Source organism: Merops nubicus, unplaced genomic scaffold (genome assembly GCF_000691845.1).
Source record: "Merops nubicus isolate BGI_N331 unplaced genomic scaffold, ASM69184v1 scaffold3660, whole genome shotgun sequence".
Classification (NCBI taxonomy): Eukaryota; Metazoa; Chordata; class Aves; order Coraciiformes; family Meropidae; genus Merops; species Merops nubicus.
Genome location: NW_008584681.1, coordinates 30,932 through 52,711, shown reverse-complemented (window position 1 = coordinate 52,711; position 21,780 = coordinate 30,932). Strand labels below are relative to the sequence as shown.

At 39.1% G+C, this 21,780-nt stretch overlaps 1 protein-coding gene across 1 annotated transcript; it reads right to left on the bottom strand.

Annotated features, from left to right (window-relative positions):
- Nucleotides 1–153: 153 nt before the first annotated feature.
- LOC103777314 (cytoplasmic protein NCK2-like) lies at nucleotides 154–21,406 on the bottom strand (the record flags this gene model as incomplete). Its single annotated transcript, XM_008944870.1, has 2 exons — nucleotides 21,342–21,406; nucleotides 154–395 (listed from the first exon to the last, which is right to left on the bottom strand). A coding segment is annotated over exon 2 (226 nt), but the record flags the coding sequence as incomplete, so codon positions are not given.
- Between the last annotated feature and the right edge of the window lie 374 nt (nucleotides 21,407–21,780).

The window sequence follows — 21,780 nt, the reverse complement described above, 5'->3', positions numbered from 1 at the left end:
CATGATTCTCCCTCTCAACCATCCACCATGTCACCTCAAACTCAAGATTAAGAAAATCCAAACAAGCATGTTAAAAAACATTTCCATGCACATCACATGCCCCATCTGAAACTCATCAAGTCTACTAAACTTCCAAAATACAAAAGGACTTACCCAATGTGTCTTTTAGATTTTTAACCAGAGAACCTTTCTTCAAGCTGTTTTTTCGCTCCACATAATTTGATGGCACATATCCCGTTTTGTTGGCCGCGTTTCTTACCCTCCACCATGTCTTGGAATCATCTAATAGCCAAAGACGTTCATTTTTCTTGATGTCAAGTTCTTGGTCCTGCTGTGCAGTGTAATCCCACTTTGCAATAACAATAACTTCTTCTGTCATCTTTCATGGAGTACTTCTGCAACAAAATATCAAAACATGCTCATCAGTAAAAACTATATCATGTAATTCTTACACAATTTTTTCCCTGGAGTTTTTTGGAAATAAGCATGAAAAGGGTAGGGGAAAATCAGAAAGCTATAGAGACAAAAAATCATAGTTTGGAACCCCTTTTAGAAATAAGGGAATTCATATTGACCTTTCTTGCTCCTTCTGCCACTGTAATACAACACCTTGATGGTAAATTCTGGTCATAAGTGTTGTGTTGATGGTTGGACTTGATGATCTTAGAGGTCTTTTCCAACTTTAATGACTATGATTCTATGTTTGGTTCCTCTGAATGTATATAAAATATTATTCAGATATACATTAACAGAGGTAAATTTACAAAACCCATTTAGCTTTTGCACATTGAATTATAAAACTACCCCATATCCCACACCTGGCATTCTATGTTCTGATCTGAGGAAGAAAAAAAAACATAGCAGCATTCCAAAAATATATTTTCCCTCTGCCCTAGTTCCTCATCTTCATACTAATGTATCATTTTTAAGTTTCCTACATTTAAACAAAGTTATCTGTCTTTTTTTCATCAGGAAGTTAAAAATACTTCAAGGAGTAATGTAGCTCATCAGAGAAATCTGCCCTCAAGACGAGGGTGCTGTCATTAGTAAGCTTTTGTTCAGGTTGTTTTGTGCAGGCAGCACAAGGCTGGGTTGTGGGAGAAGCCCTGGCTCCTTCTTCCCTCCTGGGAAGGTCCCAGCCCAGGACTGTGCTGGGCACAAGTCAGCAGGGTGGAGAAGAAGGGTTCCCACTGAGCTTCCCTCCATCACACTTCACTTTGTCCCTACCTGAAACCTACCCAGAGTTCTGTTAAGGCTGAAGGAGTTGTCTTTTTTTGACTTACCTGTACCAAGAACCATCTTTTCCAAGGCTATTTGTCAGCTGCATAAAGACAGCTGCATGCCTCCACGTTTTCTTACGCAGCCTAGCAGTTACTGGGAACAATGCACAACAGTGTGCAAGGAAAAGAGAAGTCCCCTGCCAGTGCCAGTGATGTTCAAATGTATTATAACATCAACCCAAACACGTTGATTTTATCCTCTATATTCTGAAGAGTTACCAAAAATTTCTAATTGCTGCCCAGGGGCTTTGATGGGAGAGGGAAGTGGAGCACGATGGAAGAGAGTGGGCAGTGAGAATATTTCTGAAAAATCAATTTAGAAGATTTTTTTTTTCTTAAATAGTAAAAGCTGTAATTTCCTTTAAATTACAGGTAAGTAGAAAGAAGCCCTAGGTACTCCAAATTATTTATGTCCAAGGATCTTTTAAACCCTATTATACTTTGTTGCCTAGTTCTTAGCAGTCCACAACCACATGAACTCTGACACTAACAGTTTGTGACAGAAAGGTAACGGAGAAAATACTCCAAACCCCATTCAGAAATTCTGTTCAGCATGTTGTATCACCTGTATTCAGAAAGGGTTCCTTCTGCTGGCTGTAAACACACACACACACACAATTTCACCCTTTAGCTACAGTACAAACTGTGAAAACTACACTCTAGACAGCTCAGTAGTCTGCTTTCAAAGAAAAAGTGTTTTCCTTAAAGTTAACCTACATTCTTAAGACAGAATAGTGGACTCTTATCATCTAATAGCCTCCTCTTCTAATCAGTTCTATTTCCAGGAGAGGATCATATAGGATTGAGCTATGGTTGCTAAACTGTTTGACAGCAAAGCTCTGGAAAGCACCAGCAATGTCACCCCCTGTGGCCAAGGCAGGAACACATGTCTGAAAATCTGAAGCTGAAATCAACAGGCTTAAGTTCTCATTTTCCTCTTAGAGAATAATTAAACCATTATTCAAACATGCATTTGCATAGCTGGAAGGCCTAAAATGAATTCAAAAAGAAGTTATGTTTTGAAGAACTGAGAAGAAATATCCCTTGCAGACAAGCAGGCTGCGACTTATGGAGGTGGTATTGATGATTTTACAAGCAATAAGTCACCATACCTTTCAACATGCTTTTTTCCCCCCTCTGAAATAATAATCCCATCTGACAATGACATAGGGGAGCATGAGCTTTGGACCAGTCTCCAATAAACTGCCCTGGTTTCTGACTCACATAAAACGGACAGATCGCCTACGGGTCGATCAGCTGCTGCAGCCACAGGGGAACTGCCATCAGGCATGTTCTGGAGGCCAGCACTGTCAATATAATCTCTCACCAGTTTAGATTGGTTCATTTTATCTCAGCAATTGTCAAATGGTCAATCCTTACTATTTCTGAGGACACAGAGAACATGAAGAAATAGGACACCATCAATGCACTTGGCTGATGTTGCCACCACACAGGCTCCACTTGTAAAAAAGGTTGTTTTCACAACACAGGCAAGTTACAATTATCTAATATGATTACAGGATATTAATAACTAAAAAAAACCAAAAACACACCAAAACAAGAAAAATGCAACCAACCAAAAAAAAACCCAAACCCACACATCAGGCATAATATTTGACTAGTGAGTGAGGGAAAACTCAAACTCTTCCTATACCTAAGCAAAAAAAAAATCCAAACCAAACCACCGAATTGACTCCTGTCATAGGAGTCACCAAGAGTTTGCCCAAGGCACTGAGGAAGAACAGAAGCAGAGGAAGAGACTGCACATCAGGCCTGATGATGTCAACTGCAGAGTCCTCGGCCACTCACCCAGCGCAGGGTGCCCTGGGCTACCAGACTTCTGCAATTCCAGTTAATGTCCTTGTCTAAAGCTGCCACTCTGCCCAAGGAACTCTGTCACGTCACAAGAACACCCCTTTCCTGATGAAATCTTGCCAGAAGTGTGGAGAAGCCAAATTTCCCAAGTATCATGCTCATGCAGAACCCGTGTGGGTGAAATGCTGCAGGTTTTAGTGAACATTTAATGTCACCAGCATTCCTACTTGAGTGGGGACAGGACTTATAAAGAGTAAAACTGCATCATGTAATCATATAAATGCAGCTGAACATTGGTCCTTTTAAAGCTGCATCCATGTGTATGAAGGAGTTTGATTGTGCTGGTTTTCTTTAGGGTTTGGAGGGGAGGGTTGGTGTTTGGGTTTTTTTTTGGTTGGGTTTGTTGTTTTATTCTTGGGTTTTTTGTTTGGCCTTTTTTTTAATGGGGGGAGGTAGTATTAAATTTTATCTTTTTTTTTTTTTTTTAAATGGGGGGAGGTAGTATTAAATTTTACAAAATTACTTTTTTATGGTTGCATCATTAGACTGGCTCCATTAAGGACAACAAGGTTCCTCCTGTGATATTTGCAGAGCTAAGATCTCCCTGTATGTGAAGAAGGACACATTTGTTCTCCAGAAGGCAGGCTGCAGAATTAATAGTTTAGAAATGGTTCTGCATCACAGCTGTGTGCCAAACAAAAGATTAGAAGCAACCGTAACCAGATTTGGGGAAAAAAACATAAGGAAAAAAGAATAATACAGCCTTCCAAAGCATCCAAGTGTCCCATAAAAGCTTGACATGCACTCAAAACATGAAATTTCCTTAGCATAATATTTCTAGACTGCATAGCAAAAAAATACCATAGTCCCCACAGATTTTACTGTTAACAGGAGACTCCTTCACAATGAGAAAACTGAAATCCATTCCTGGTAAGGGTGTACAACCTTCTGGAATATTCCTCCTCAAAAACCTCGCAAGTCTTAGTGCTGAAATACAGTCTTCTCCTCCTACCCAGCGAGATAACACTTTAAAAAGCACCAATGGAAAGCTTTGAAATAGCACTGCAAGGAACTGTAAATTTATGAACTGCAACATAGTAATTTCTCAGTCCAAGAGTGTTTCACTTTAAAAAGTATACATATTGCCTTTTTTTTTAGCTTACCATATCAAGTGGTGGTTTGCTTTACTTTTATGGCAACTCCACTTCCAACTGCAGTTTACAAAACAAAAACAAAAAAAACACCAAAAAACCCAAACAAAATGAAGACAACACTAAACAAGCAAAACCCCACAACCAAGATCTTCAAAAGGTAATTCTTGTATTGCTGTGTGACCGATTCACCCTTCCAACCCCTCTTAAACCAGTATTTCCTCCATTGCTAGCACTGGTGGTAAACTGATTAATTTTACCAACACTGTAACTGCTGAAATGTTACAATTAATTATCTAAAATTGCCCTCAGGTATTTTCAGCTACTTTGTTTCTTCCCTCTAGTTTAGATTTTGTTAGGAGTTGTCCTGTCTTCAGTGGCAGCTGCCCTGCTGCAGAAGCACTCATGAAAATGTTCCTACACAAAATCACCTGGAGAGAGAGGGAAAACTGAAAAAGCTGCCAGGCTAGGAAGGTAGGGAACAAAAACCCAGGCAAGTTAAAGTCAGCTGTAAGAAGACTGTACTGCAAATGTGCTCTGAGAGGTGCAGAACATAAGCTAACCACAAGGCAGAATGAAGGCAGACATCAGCTGGCCTACCTAGTCCTGCTGCTCCCACAGTCTTTATCAGAAGCAAGACTAGAAAGGAAAAGGTTGTTTCAATAAACTATCAATAATACAAGAATTTAGCAAAGTCATAAAAAAAAACACCAAAGACAAACAACCACCTATGCCATTTTGAACCACTGCTGAAAAGTAACCACACAAGTCATAGTTGAGATTATGGAAACTTAAATGTAGAAGAATTTAAGAGAATATGCTCCCACAAACTTGGTAGTGATTTTTCATGTGAAAGTTGATGTTATTTAAAATATCAAGGTATATATAATTGTTACACAGCTCTCACTGCCTTTTACCAGGCCTGGATATTTCTTTCCCCCTTTCAGGCTAACCTGTTTCTCCCACAATGATAAGAAAGTATCTATTCCAGCATGCCACCTGAACTGGAACCCTCTCCTCCAGGCTGACACAAGTTAACACTCCCACTTTAATGCCCTGCCTGGCCATCAGACTCACCTTTTCTAGCCTTCAAGAGGAATATTCAGGGATACATCAGGGATATGTAGTACAAACAGGAGGTAATGCTGAGCTTCAGAGATGCAGTGAGAAAGGAAGTAGTTGCTCTCCTTGTTCACAATTTATTTTTCAAAAAGGAACATGGCTGAAAAATGACTGACAGTAATGCTTGAAATTTAATCCCTCACCAAGGGAACAAGCAAAAATTCTATTAATAGGAAGTGACAATTGATACAACAGACTGTTCTGGAATTGGATGTCCTCCTAAGACACACTGAAAGAGAGGCACTAAGCTGATACGGAGGCTTTAACATGACACTGATGTACATAACACACATAATTACTACACAATATTACATAAGACATAATTACCATACAATATTTAGTTAATTGTCTTGGGAGAATGAAGAGCTACTAATGACATATCACAGTTTCCTCTAAGATTTGAAGGCTGAACAATCTCTCTCTTTCTCCTACCCTTAAGCTCTGAAAATCCAAATGGGTTTAGAATCCTGCAGCATGTGTTGCTGACAGGCCAGCTATATGGTGTCCAGTCTTTTGGAAGCCATAGCAAATGGGCAATATTTGGTCCTCTAAAGTAACACACTTGTGGAAAAAATTTCAAAAAATTCAGGAGGTCTGAATTTTACCATTTCAGGAGGTCTGAAGCTTTATTTTCACTTCCAGTTGTTTTCTTTGTTGCATGTGTGGGTGTGTGGTTAGAAAGATTTCAATAAAAAATGCATGTCTCTACACTTGAGATTGTATAAATTGGTTCTTGTGGATCAGTAAAGCCCCAGACTCAAAGACAGAACCCAGAAGGCATCAAAAAGAACAGAAATGTGAATTCAAATGAAAATGTGTGAAAAAAAATTTACCTTTTGGATATACTTTCAGCTATTTCCAGAAGAACACAATATTTTTGACAGTAAGTATGTGTGTTTGAAAAAACAAACCAACCAGAAAATAGAGACTCCTTCATGCAAAGGCCACAGTGAACCTAAACCAAGCAAAATATATTTCTAACGATGGCTAAAACAAAGTCTCAAAATGCAAAGGTTTAAAAAGAGTAAACAAGCTGACCCTAATTATGGCAAATTGCAGCCCTTTTTTAAAACCAGTAAAACCTTTCCTTGCTTTGTTACATTGGCTGTTTGCTGGTGCTTAGACAAATGGAGATGGATCACATAAAGGCCACCTTGTCCAACTGCTTCCACAGCTTAACACTTTAATGGTGCCCATAAAGTATGTCAGTCCACCTCCAGGGACACATTTCTTTGGAAAGATGTCACTGCCCCCAAAATTATTGTAAGAACATTCCCCTCCTCTTTTTAAAGAAGTTAACTAAATAGCTGTAGTGACCAAGGATTCATCACCTGGCTATGCAGCTCTGAGGTATCAAACTGATACCTGAGTAGAATAAAACCCTCATACCTGGGCTGCCTAAAACGTATCTTTTAACACAAGCTTGACAATTAATTTTGTGTATTTCACTATTAGCCCTCATTAGAATGCATTGACTACCCAACTAAAAGTGATAGTTGAGTAAGTGCAAGTGATTATTATCTAATCTACTTTGATGTGCAAAATGAAGACACAGTCACAACCAATAGAAGCTGCTGCTGATAATTTAGGAGGGTCAGTGTTCCAAAGCTGAAAGCAAGGATGAGTGGCAGCTGTAAAGAATAAACGTGAAAAATGATGTAAATAAAAAGATCCACTTAATGTTTTATTACATTTCTCAACCTACTCTCACAACTCAGCATTTATGAAAGTTGTATTATATGGTTAAAAGAATATCCTGTTTAAAACAAATGAGGCAAAAGCTGTAGAGGTTTTCTGTGTCCCCCCCCTCCCAATTCCTCTCTTTGAAAATGAAAAACTGATTGCAACAAGCTCAAGTCAGGAAATGCAAACTTCAGGTATCAAAGGAAGTACAGTTCAGCTCTTTAAGAACTACAAAAACTTATTAAGCTGTGTCTGGAATAAATTAAATACTGACACTAGAGAAAAAAAAAAAAAAACCAAGCATAATTAATATTATATTCAGTTCCCTGCACATGATGTAGGAAAAAGATGTTTAATACTTATTTCTACTCTATAGGATTATTTTACAGTGACAACTGTTTTCTTCTGTCATTAACTAGGATAAAAAAAAAAAAAAGAAAAAGGAAAAATTAAATATTTCTCATCTTCAAATGCAGCCCAAGACAGTAGACCCAGCCACAAAGCTTTTACAGTTTTAACATCAAGTCTAAGGAAAATTTGGAGCAATGAGGAAGTTCTGGAAAGTTACGCTTGTGCCACTAATTTGAAAGCATAAATTGGATGATCCTTGATTACACCACCAAGTAATCAAACGCTAATCTTTAGAAAAATAAGGGAATTAAATGAAGGACTTCCCCAGAAACCCACACTGCATACCAGCAGATTATGGATGTGCAATTAGTACTTACTAAAAGGGTTTTAAAGACGACAGGCATGAAAAAAACTATTTTTGCTGTACATTTCTCCCTTCATTTGAGCTCCTGATCTAGGTCTACCCACCTACCCAAGCTGGATAGATGAACAAGCAGCTGAGGGAGAGGCCCAGCCACAGGGATGACTTCAAAGCCAGGCTCAGCAGACACTATGAGCCTTTCTGGCAGGTCCCAAGATATTTTGTTCTTAGGTGCAAATACTTGGTTTCCTTTTGAGTCACATAGAAAAAAAAAAAATTAAAAAAAAATTACAGATAGACTGAGGGTGGTAGAGCCTGGTGGAACTGTGAATGACCCCAGAGGTGCTGTGGCCCCCCTGCCAGAGCCAGGACCTCACTGGCACAGCCTGCTTCTACAAGTGGGGGGATTTTTAGATGATACTTCTTGCTAAAACATAAGTGGGCCGTATATCTTAAAAAAAAAAAAAGTGAAGGATCAGTCTTAATTAAAAAATAATTCAGTATTGTACCAGGTAACTAACTTTCTCTGGATAATATGTAACTTCACCCCCAAACACCTCAAACCCTCTTCCCCTCTGTATCTGTCACCTGACGTTTCAGCACAGTGCTGTGAGGTTTGGGGTTTTGCTTCTTCAGCCGGATGCCTCTGACATCTTCTAAGCAATGTTTGCTTCTCTCAGCCCCACATCATATCTGATACCCAAATCTCTAATGCAGCTACACTCTGCTGCCTTGTACCTGGTGTTACAGAGCAACTGCAAACAGGAAACCTCAAGACTAGCTTAGTGGTAACGAATTTCTGCATGCCTCCAACAGAGCACAAAAGTTAACCTTGTTTTTTTTGTTTTGTAAGTGGCTTAGAAGTCTTTGTAAAAGACAAAGAAATAAAGGAGAATACAGATTAGAAACACCCAGAAATACATCCTTTCTGCCAAGGAGTCAGTACAGCACTTTGCAATTCAACTAAAATCTCACTTTATAAATGATTATATAGTAGCACGTAACAGATGTCTGTAAAAACATTTCCCACACAGTGTTTCCATGAAGCCTATCACACAAACCACTCTGCCCAGATGAAGGAAGCAGGATCTGCTTCAAATGATGTTTTAAAATGTAAGCTCACTGTTTTAGGAATAGTTTTTTTATCACAAAGTCTGCATCTCCTTGGCGAGACCCAGCTCTGCTTTGCGTGCAGCCCAGAACCTGCTGGCTACAGTTGATGACAAGGCCCTTTCCATCTCTCCAAGCCCCACTCCAGCAGGAGGATGTAGCACAAATACCTACCAGGCAAGAGCAGCGAGGATGCCCTCCAAGGTCAGGGCTGACCAGCACAATGAACACAGTGAGGGCAATTCCCCAGCTCACATCTTTCCTCCTTCCTTGTAAGCCAAGGTCACCCCACAGTCACAGCTGCCTATTATTCACCCCAATACAGCTTCAGAAGTTGAGGCATACAGTTTCAGAAAAAGCTGAAGTTGTGAGAAGAGGCCACAATGCTGTCACAGGAGCAAGAAAGACTCTAGGAAATACTGCTAAATAAGAAAAAAATTGCTAACATTTATACATAAGAAAGCAGCAGACAATGTAGCCTGCTGCCTCTCCAGTGGCAGGTAGAGAAACCTGTCCAGGCTGTCAGGAGGGAAGCTGTTGCAGCACTAGGAGTTCTAGCCTTCTATTAATTCATGCAATATGACCCTAATTGTATATGATGTTCACTCTGTTTCATGCTGTGACCTTCAAACAAGCTAACTTCCCCAATTCAAAGTTTTAAAAATTTCATTAGTAATGCTGTAACGCCACAAAATTTCCTCTTCTGGGGCAGTTCAAGATACAAATGCTTAATCAATGTGACAGTCTTAAAACACATAATTCTAAGTACTATCTTTCCTATTTATGTGATAAGCCCTCTGCTGTTTCAGGAAGCTATGTTTTAAGAAACCTTTTGATGTCTTACTTAAAAAGCAAAGGACATTCCTGTATCCTTTTTGGAACAGCATGCCTATTATAAAGTAAGCAGTGTTCATTTTTAGCTTCTGACAGATGATTTAAATTTAAAATTCTATTTCAAAGGACAAGAAGCTGGTATTCAACAGGAACAAGCTGGTATTATAGTAACATATGCTGAAGTTCTGCAATACTAGTTAGGAGCCTTATAACTTACCTAAGCTTAAATGATAGATGAAAATAGTGATAGAAGTTAGAGAAGACACTCTAATAGGTCTTTAGCTAAATTGAAACTTCAAAGTATGGTCACCAACACAGTGGACAAAGGGCTTATAATAAAAACCTGAGTCAAGTTTTTCCATAAACATGGGATGAGTATTAAGAAATTGGCTAAGGACAACCTTAAGGGATTAAAAAAACCAAACAAGTAATTTTCACCTTGTTGAAGTTGGAGTGGTGGATCTTTTAAGAAATCTCTATTTTTTATTTCATTCAGAAAGCAGGACAAAGATTAATAGGCAGTACTTCTACCAGACAACCTTCTAGAGACCACGCAAAAAATGATGAGAGGATTTTAGCAGTTAAATGATTTTATTAATGTTTCACCCCATCCAGATGTTATTTTGGAAAGTATTTCCCCAGATCTTGAAGACTATAAAAAAAGTTCATCTTTTTGTGCCCTTTTATTACATACTCATTGGAAAACACAAGGAGCATGAATTAAGTTCCCATAACTGGTTTTAATCTGATGGAGGAGGGGAAAACCCCACCTGAGTGTAAAGCAACCCCAGCCACAGATAACCAGCTAGCATTCCTACCAACTCCTTCCTCCAGCTGCAGGTTCCTGTTCCACCTCCAGCAGCAGACAGTGCAAATGCAACTACTGTGGATGAGCCAATCTGCAGGGACTTATTCCACTGCCAGGGCAAAAAGCTTTTGTTTTATTTTGAAGGCATTGCCATCAAGAGTGATGGTTTTCAACATGTTAGACAGCAATGGTAAAACCCAGAGTGTGCAGAGAGGACATTTTCAGACCATTTGGCTTCAAATGGCATGAGACAAACAGAGGAAGCAGGTTTTCTGGCTGCAGAGTAACCACAAGAGATCCCCAAATGCTGCCTCACACTTAGATAAATACAGTGAGGAGGTCAGAAAGGAGCATCAGCTCACCTCTTCCTGAATTCTTCTAAAAGCCCTTTCAGAAAAGCCAGGCAGCTAATAAACGACTCAGCTGCAGTAAAGGAAACTTCTGGGAAAAGAGACCTCATCTCACCTCTGAAGCAGCAGCAATGATTAATGGCCACATCTCCCTGTTGGTTTATGGGTGTTTCTCCCAAGTCAGAGATACAGATAAGCTTAATGTTTGCTGGTGTTGCTCTGAACTGTTATCTCTCCATTCTTCCCAGCAGAGAACATTTAAGCTTACCTATACATTTGAAAATACATGAAAGCAAAACAAAACAAAGACAGAGAGGGGAAAGTCCAAGAAGAACACAACATATATTAGGTGTCTACACAAGACAAAATTACAAATGGTTTTACAACTACCAACTTCTCCCCAGTGCCTTACAAAAACAGGGTAGGAGGGTGCCAAACACAGAAGATCAGAGGAAAAAAAAAAACCCACAACACTCTACTGAGAGAACATTTAGGTAGTACCATCTATATGATAGGCTGTTGAAACATGATCTACAGAGGAACAAATTAAGTGTATTGCTGTTCATGCACTTTCACCCTCACTATCAATGAATCTTCCTTCTCACCTCTTAATTAAAACAGCCACTCAGGGTCTGGTGAACACCATGAAATTTTATGAAAGAGACATCCCTGAATTTCTTTCAAGATAAAAAAAAAAAGGCATTTAAATTATTTGCTTCCATTGCTGCTTCTTTCTCAAACATTCAATGGTCTGCAGGAATTCTACTTCACTGGAAGTGTTGGTACATTTATGTACTGTATAAACAAAGAACAGTCCTCAGACATAAGAAGTTTAACCTTGATCTCACACAGAAGGACAAAGCTCAGAATCACTGTGGATTGCTGTGTTTCGCTGCTAATCCCTTGAAACACTGTTACCTACTTTTCAAGGGGTTTCACTTTAAACTGTCTATAAAATGCTGAAAATGAAATTGAACTGCTGACCTTCTGTTCCCCCATAGCAAAAACATATATTCGCTTTTTAACTAGAAAGAGGAAGAGATGTTTGTTCACTTCAAAACCACATTTATTCCCAGCCAAAGCTGTTTAAAGAAAGAAGAGTACATTGTCCATTTCTAGACAATGTTCGCTTTATAGTCTTAGGCAATTTATCAATTGCTTTACCAAAAAAACCATTCAATCTACCTCATGTCAGTAGGAAAATGTGAAAAATTCATGTATTAAAACAATTTTTAACTTTCTAGCTCACAGAGCACCAAGTAACTTAAGGGCCTTGTTTAGACTCTGCCCCCCCCTGAGCATTCCACCTTACTGTCATTTCAAATACTGAATAAATTCTTAGACTTCTATATTTTTCTAACCAAGTCACCTAGACCACAATTTTTATCCAAAATAAAAAGGTACATATAGCAGTGAAAAAAAAAAAAATAAAGATACACCTTATTTTAACTGTTGAGGCAAAATTCCATGGACTTTTACCTGAATTCGATGTTACTGAACACCTATTTCTTCTATCTAAGAGAGTTTCTCAAGCAAAATGTTACTTTCTAGTAGGGTCTTTGAATAGCGTAGGTAAATATAATCACTGGATGCAAGATACCATTCTTGATTCTGTGCTTATGTATGTAACAAAAGAGGCAGCTTGCAAGATACAGTGTTAGATTTCATTAAGAAACAGCTAATACATTACATTTATTATTGTATAAATCTGTACATCTTCCTGAAGAAGACTGGACTATAAGATAGCTACTCGGAAAGCTATCCTTTTAATTTCCTGATAGGGGACACACAAAGAAAGCACAATCTGAATGAAGAGATGCTCCTGGATCTTGTATGAGATGTGAGTGAATGCTGCAGCTTCACCAGTCTCTTGTTGGTCTAATGCTGCACAACTGGGAAAGAATCAGCCCAGGAAAGAAAAGGCCACCCCAGTCTCCCATTGAAGTCATCTGTTCTCCTTCCATCTAACAGCTCTTCAGGGTCAAGACAGGAATTTTTTCTTACATATCTTCCTTCAGTTCAAATGGGGCCTTCTTCCAAAAAGTACTACTTGTGAGTGCTCTGCCACACCATGACAGCAGCAAGCCATTGGTAATTGTGCAGCTGAAGGGGAAGGACACAAAACCAAGAGGGAAACACCAGTCACCAAAGGGGAAAAAGCATGAAAGGGGATTTACTGCAGCCCTTCTTCCAGCCATGCCCCTGTAACCACACGAGGAAGATGCTCCATGTTCTGACCTCCTGCCCTGCAGTTCAGATGTTAGCTGCTCTAAGATGACTTGCACAGAGAACCTGAAACGTTCTTCCACTATTACTCTAACCTGATTTTCCACTGCACCACAACTGCTTCTCAAAAAGATAAGCTTCTGAAAGTAAACTTTTACCAGCTAAGTAGGAACATCTGACTTTTTCAATAGAAACAGTTACCCAGAACTAAGAATAAGCCATTAGAAGAGTTTCCATTTCAATGAGCAAAACATAAGTCCAGTAGAGATCAACATTGCCTGGTGATGCCAGACCCTCATCCTCTCTTATTCCCACTCTCAGCTCCAGTGCTTGAACAAAATTCAAAACTCTTTCCAAACTCCTTTAAGTCTTTATCTTCTGCCAGAAATTTCTCCACAGTTCACTTTCCTGAATAAAATCTCCCTGCAATAAGTAAAGCAGTTTGAAATTAAACATTTGGCTTTGGCATCACATTCCCTTTCATCCAGAAATGTTATGTACTCTTGCACTGATGAGATGTTCTATTCTCACATGCTCACAGACACATTTTCTTCCTTACTCCCACCAAATAACAATAAAATGCTTCAGCAAATGTGGAAGGGAAATAACAGTAGCCAAGTAATTTCCAAACATGGAGAGGACTGGGGCGATTAATAACTGTACTAAAACCAAGATTAAATAAAGGAAAAACATGTTCAAGACCACAGGTCTGAAATTTGGAAACGCAGCCACAGAGTTCTGGTTCCTTCTAGATGAATACAAATTTTAAAATTTATATTGTTACTAAGTTTCAATAAAAGTGACTATGCCATCATTGTGTTATACTCAATTTTCGCTGAGAGTCACACAAAATATTTAGTACATGGCAGCTTCCTGTAGTACCTTACTATTACTTGTAGTCAAAATTCAAGAGCAACGTGACACAACTCTCGATACTATTACAACAGAAGTAAACAATTTCATTATCTATATCAGACTTCACCAAGAGAAGCCAATAGTGTTACCAAATCTTTGTCAGATCTCAGTGAAAAAGGCTTTTTAAAGAAAATTCATGCATAAATATTGGGAGCTGTGGAGCAGTGTATGAAACAAGCTGCAAGTCACAACCTCTTGACATTAAAAACAGGAGCAAGTGTTGAAAATTCACAAATTACCTCAAGGTGGGAGAGAGCAGGGAGAAGGGGAAAGACTCATGCATCCCCTCTTCTCCTGGACCTCAGAGAGCTTACAGAAGCGAGATCGCTTTTCCTCTCCTGCATCCCAGACCCTCTGAATGGTTCAAGTGACTAATACCAAGCATTTTTATTTTATTTGTTCTTGTTCTTAAGCTTCTTGTTGAAAATTAAGCTCTGAGGAACAGGTCTTGGACTGAAGTGTTATTTGATGCCTTGTTCCTGCTCTTCTAGTGTGTAATACATTTAGGTCCAAATCTCATCCCTGAAACCAAACCTGAGTCCTATAAAGGAAAGCTGCACTGTGTCATTGCATCAAATGCTGCCCTTAGATTTTGTTTTGTTTATCTTTAAGGATTCTGCAGAATTACTCAAGGTACTGACTCAGGATCTGGAAATGCCCAGCCATCACTTCCAGAATCACGAGTCTGACCAGGGGCCTGCTTTGTGCTGTCATTTTCCACCACTCTCCCTAAACCACAGCCAGGGAGCTGGTCTCAGCCACCTACTGATCTCTCTGCCTCCACGTTTTTTTCTGAAGAATACACAGCAGCAGCCACTCCTCACAGAACTGGATGCAAGCCCAGCACACATATGGGACACCCTCATTTTGGCCACGTGATGAGGTATTACCAGTCACACAAGAGAAGGCTTTGAGCTCACAGGCTGAGGCTTCCTGAAGTCTCAGTCCCTTACTGCAGTCAGAAAGTCTGTTACTGCAGCCATGCACCCAAAGACTGCCTGAGGGGCAAGTCAGCAGCTGAGAATGCAAGTTTCCATTATCCCTCTGACACCAAATCCATTTTCCAAGGAGCACAACTGTCAAAGCCTTGCTCATGAGCTAGTTTCAAAACCAGTTTCATAAACATACATATACACACACACAAGGTTTGTAGTCATAGTCAAAGCATTTAAGTAAACCCAAGGATGTCACACCCTTTTCTTTTGAGATAAATGCTTCAGCTTACCAAGCTCCCTGATCTTCATCACAAACCAGCACTCTCTCTAGCAATAATGGAACAGACCTGTCTAATCCAAGGCTAGTAAAAAATGACATTCAGTAATCTAAAGGGAGAACTAAGAAAGGAAAACTAACTAAGGAAAACTGACTGTTTAATCTTGAAAAACAAATTCAGAGATCAAATATAAACAGAGGTCTAACACTCATTCAACAGCATTTTTGGGGCTGGTATGTGATAACTTGACAACTAATGGTATGAGACAGCCCAGCTTATCAGGGAACGTGCTAAGTGACAAACAAGAGCTACTGATTTTGGTGCAAGCCAACTTCTTGGGAAAACCTGGATCCCAACTACCTGCTTGGGAAAATGTGGATCCCCCCAACTACCTGCTGCTTCAGGGAAAGGAGGTTCTCTCTGACACCACCTGCTGAAGCCTGCTTGCACGAGAGGGAAATACTTAACTTGCACATAGGAACATCTCTTAAGACAAATCTCACATTAAAAAAAAAAAAAAAAAAAGATCAGGCTATAGGTAATTTTAAACAGTAGGAAAAGGTAAAATAGGTGGTCACAAGAAAAAAATGTACTAAAAAGAAATGCAAGAGTTCAAGCTAGTAAGGAAAAAAACCCATTCAGTAGCAATGACAGGAGCAAGGGGACCTCCTGGAAGGATTATGCAAACAGCTGCTGAATCAAAAAGCAGGAGTAAGATTGTTGAAAAGAAGGGGGGGGGGGGGGGAAGAGGATGGTGGTGCAGGTAGAAAATAAGCTGCACAGAGGGTCTATTATGGGCAACAACTAAGAGCAGCTGACACAGACAACGGCCTTCAAAATAAGGATGGGTAAGACAGGAGCTGCAGGGGTTCCCTGAAACAAAAGGGTATAAAGAGAGCACAAAGGCAAGCAGGAGTTAAACCCAGGAGACTGCAAGGAGCCTGTGATGTCTAAAAATGAGACTCTCAAACTTAAAATCAGGGAAAGAAAAATAGATGTAAAAGGTTTGCAGCTGTATGCATGGTATTCTATGTCTTCTGTTACTACTGGCTTAAAAAACAAACAGGACAAGCTCATTTTCCCTCAGTTCTCTGCTTAGTACAATTCAAGCTTTGTTACTACAGTGCAAGCAGTAATTGTAATCCAAGATTAATTAACCAGGTTATGAGAAACAGAATTCCGCAGCAAATATACCACACTAACCTTTACATGCTTTCTGTTCTGTGAAATTCAGAGGTTTCAGCAGTTATCTAGAGTGCCCCAGGTAAGAGACACAAAACCATTTGCCAGATATGAAATGAGATGAACTGCGTGCACAGTCTCTTCCCAAGCATTAAATGGCAGAATTTCAGCAAACTGAACCATTTTTTACTACCACAATACATTTGATGTATTACACATCATTTGAATATGATGTTATATGGAATACATTAAGAGCACTGCTGAAAATACACACGTTTTCAGTTTTAGCTGTATTTCTACCACACACTAATTCTAAGGGGAACAGTGAATCATTTGAAGTTCCCTCAAAGCCTCCACACTAGAAGAACTGCCTCCCAGCCATTATCAAATGGAGGAAGAAAACTTCCTCCTTCAAAAAGAATCAGTTGAAGAACTGATTTTAGAAGTGAACTATGCAAACACTGGCTGCGTGCCCACTTCTACAAAGCACCAGCTCCAGAGTGAGCCCCAAAGAGCTACAACACTGGCACAGCACCCCCGAGGTGCCCCAGGGGACAACCAGCTCCTTTATGGGGCACTTAGACCTTGGAGTAACTCTGTGACCTGGGTGGCCTCAGCTGTTAATCTGCTTCCTCCTTCAGAAGAGTTTGGGATCACCAAGAGGCCTCTGAGCTGACACAGCCCCTGCTGCTCCACACAACCCTGGCCTAAGGACTGCTCCCCATCCTCACATCCCAAAAGCTGCAAGGTGACTCTCCCTGATGTACAGCTCCACATACAACACCCACCTAGGTCACAAAGGCTTTCAGCATCTCGGGGTACCTCCCTATGAGGTAGCTTAACTGCATAAGCCATCTGGAAGAGTTTCTCCTAATACTCCAGGCCACACCAGCCACCTCTCTAAAGTGCAGTGCATATTTACCTCTTCTTACAAACTGGTGTAACACAGGGGTAGGTTTATTTAGAAACCAGAGAAACTGGGGCTCAGTAAACCAGTTCTGCCAGTGGCATTCATCTGGTCACTACTCTAAGGTGGGTCACTGCATGTTTTGTGCCCCAGTTCACAAATACACTCAGGCATAAGCTCACTCATATGTACCTATTGTATACAGAGCTTAACTCATAGCTATATTACTGAGCAGATCCCTTCTAGCAGGCACAGCTTTTTTTGGCTCAGAAAAACTGACACGCTGGACGAGAAGACAGCCAAAGTCCATACTGGCTATCAAACCACAAAAATACTTCCACCAGGAAAAATGTGGTCATTGTTCTATTTTTACTGAGCTTAATTTTCATGTACTGATGAAAGCTGCAGAGTGTTCTCTGCTGAGGAATCCATGTGGATTGCAATTAAAGCACACTGCAAAGGCCATTTGTGGGCTGCAACAGCTGCCATCAATATCTAAAACCTGAGTTGCACCTGAAGCTATGAAAGCTGAAAGAAAAGACAAGTGATTCTTAATAATCTGTTTTAATATTATTAGAAAATATAAGCATGCCTGTATTTTTCCTGCAAGTAAATATAATTACTACACAGAGAAAATTAAAAGATGTAATAAAAATAATCTAAAAAAGAATACTAAAATTACATAATTCAGGGAAGATAAATTTATTTGTGGGGCACACCTGTGGTTATGAGGGGCACAGGAGAGGGGTGAAAGTGTTCTTCACTAATGTCCATAATTATAGGCTAGCAAGTACTATGCCATTAGCAAAACCTAATGGGCAGTAAATTCACTTACTGTACTAAATGTCTGTAAAACTGTTTAAGTAGCGATAAAGTTGCATCAAAAGGCTTAAAATTAACACTAAGCAACTGAGATAATTGATGTCATTACAGGAAACTTTCTTTTTTTAAGGAAAAGGAATCCAGAGATGCACTCAGTATACACATTTCGTTCTCTCAGAACTGAAATTTCCCATTACTAACTCAAAACACCAAGAATAGGTATTGTTTTCCTTGGGTTTAAACTCCTCAAGAATCAACAACTACAAACAGGCTGAACCACAAAAAAATACCAAGAAATATTTTGATAGAGCACTGCAGACAGCTCCATCAGGCTGAAATGTCTGTGATGCTTTTTCCTCCCCCAATGAGGAGGAGGATGAGTCTTTCAGAAGCTGTGAGCACGTTTGCCTCGGGGTTGTTCTGAGTGCCTTTACAGACCAGGCTTCCCAAAAAATGTTGTGGTACTGCAGCCATTGACATCTGATGGCATTCAGCAAGTCTGCTGAGTACTTTGCTTGTACCTGTTTGCTTCTGATCTCAATAATCTCCCTGTTGTGCACAGAAGTATCCCTGAAGAATCAAAAAACCACATTCCATAAAGGCGCATTAAAAATTATACTGTTAAATAACATTTCCCAGAAGATGTTTTCCAAAATACAAAAAGAACTGCTTAAGGCACATATTAATACTGCAATCACTTTCCAAAACATTCTGTTGTGCAAATGGAAGATATGATATATTTTTGGGTTCAAAGACTGTAAGTGAATGACCAACAAGCACCCAAGCACTGAATACCACTACGTACAATAAAATGTTCTAAAATAGGTTAAATCTTTTCAGGTAGTTTCAGATTTCCAACAACCGAACGCTTGCAATAAATTGTCAGAGCATTAGACTTCATCTGTCACTTCATACTAATTTAATTGCAGAAATAAGATTTTTTTTTTTTTCCCCAAAAAAGGGTGCTTTCCATATCTTCTTTTAAAATAAAATGTTAAAAAAAAAAATAAAGGAGAGAAAAACCACTGAAATAAGTGAGCTTGCCCAGCCAGATAAAAGATGATCTGGCAGATCTCAACAACCACTTGCTTATTACATTGCAGTCCTGACCCAACAAAATTCTATAAGAACACATTGTCCTCAGTTTGTTTAAGTTTAAGAACATTTTGAGTGTGATTTGTGAATATTTACTCTGTCACCAATTGCATTTCCTCTCCAAAGGGCAAAAGGTTTTACTGTGTTCTGGTTCAGCAAAACATTTCCAGTGTAGGCTTTGCTGAACCTACACCTTTGTGTTCATTTGCTTTCAGGAAAGGCATTAGACTGCTCCATGTTTTGCAGAATCATATTTTTACCAAGTTCAATATAGGCCATCAGAAACAGGCACACAGAGGTTGAAAAAGGACATAAAATATTAATATAGAAGTTATACTGAATTTGAAATTTATATTGAATTTGAATTATATTGAATTGAGATGTCCAAACAGCTGCTCTTCTCTTCCTTTCAGTGAGCTATTATCTATTTATTGCCTTTTGTGAAGCACAGAAAACCTCCACATGCTATAAACACCTTCACTTTGGGCATGTTTGGTTCCCCTCCTCTCTTCTTGTTTCAAAGGTTATAAAAAAAAATTACTCAATAAGCCAAAGATGACTCTAAATCCATAACCCAGATTCTGAACACCTATTTCCTGGAACAAAGCAGTGGAAGGTTTCTTTACATTATTTTCACCAAACATTTAAACTGATAATATTATAAAAAAGGACAAGAGAGAGATTCTAAAGTTAAAACTCTAAAGATTTTTATATTACATGTTTGAACTAAATACAAAATTTGGGCCATAGACAGGAAAATAAAAGTGTAATTTTAGGTAGAAAATTTAGTAGAAGTACTTGAGAATTTCCTTTTCAGTTTGAAGGAAACTGAATGATTTGCAAAAACATACATAGATGTTACACTTAAGACTGGATTGCATTTCTAATTCTAACTGGTTCACCTGCATTTTATTAAACAAATTAAGTAATTTCAACATCTGAGAACACTTCACTGAACAAGTGTTTAACAGAATTCACAACAAATATCAAGGCACAGGACGACTTCATACATTGGTTTCCATCTGAAGGCTCCAAATTGACAATAATCAGCCTTCATAACTTCCTTCTGAAGAAGGCAACATTACCTTTATTTTATAAACAGAGAATCTGAGAAAGAAATAATAAATCCATGTGGTAACCTAAAGAATGAAACCAAGATTCCAGGTTTTCTGCTCCATGCTGTAGCCACTGCAACAGTGGAAGTTCATTTGGTGTTCTGCCTTTTTGCTTTTATTTTTTTTTTGGTGCAGTTGTAAAGAGGTTCATCTTATTCAAGGTTTCTGTTAATAAATCTCTACTAAGCCACAGAACTAGAACTAGAGTTACTAGGAACTGACAACAGGGTACATGAATTAACAGAAAGGAGGCAGCCAGACTCTACCACAAAACGAACCCTATGAAAAACATCAGCTTCGTTAGGTTACTTCACGTCTCCTAGGCCAGCCCAGGAAATACTCCACATATACTGAATGCAATTTGGTTCTACCCTCACAGAAAACCCACAAACCATTCTCTTCTCAATACTGTATAAGCTCTTACTTAGTTTTTAGAATTCAATCAAAGAATAATATGAAGCCTGCTCCACGACAGGCTATCGGTAACCGTTACTCCCACAACACCACGTCCTACCTACAGCATCTTCAGGACAAAATGTCCCAATCCAAAGCAGCAGGTAACAGGAGACAGGAGCCAAAAAACAGGGGTAGCAGTATCTAGTGCTAAATAGTCTGAGCCTATCCCTTTTTCTTGTCTTTTTTTTCAAAGTGGGAGCTAAACCTGATTTGTCTCACATCATTGAAGGAAAAACTCACTATTTAATCATCCATCCAGCAGTTTAAACAAAAAAATAATTAAAAATCAGAGACAGGAGCCAAAAAACAGGGGTAGCAGTATCCAGTGCTAAATAGTCTGAGCCTATCCCTTTTTCTTGTCTTTTTTTCAAAGCAGGAGCTAAACCTGATTTGTCTCACATCATTGAAGGAAAAACTCACTATTTAATCATCCATCCAGCAGTTTAAAAAAAAAATAAAAATCATCACAAGTACTATACCACATATAGGCAAAACCCAGGCAATGCATCCTGCTCACTCATTATCACAGAAGTTGAACCACTCACCTTTGGCACACTGTTAAAAGGATCCAGGCAGTGAAAGGCAGCACTCTCCAAAGTTAGGTACACCACTCTCTGAAATAATAAACAACATATATTATTCTCAGCACTAAACTTAGAAGACATTTAGCCAGGTAATCTAGTTTTTGTACTACCAAGATCTCCTAAAAGATGTGGAAGAGCACCTTTTAAGAGCATCTGTTTAGCATAAATAGAATCTTCATATTTAACTTCTCTGGACCAACACAGGGTCAGTTTAACAACAGACTATCCAAACCACCTAGAACAGAAAGCAAGTACAATCCCAGCCACCACCATACAGAGAAAAATCACTCAAGAAATGAAATCTAAAATTCAGCCCAGTTTTAGAGACACTAGATTTAAAAAAGCACCATTATTTACTGTTTCTTTCCTTCTTATGTTAGTCCCTTTAACTTGTCCATGC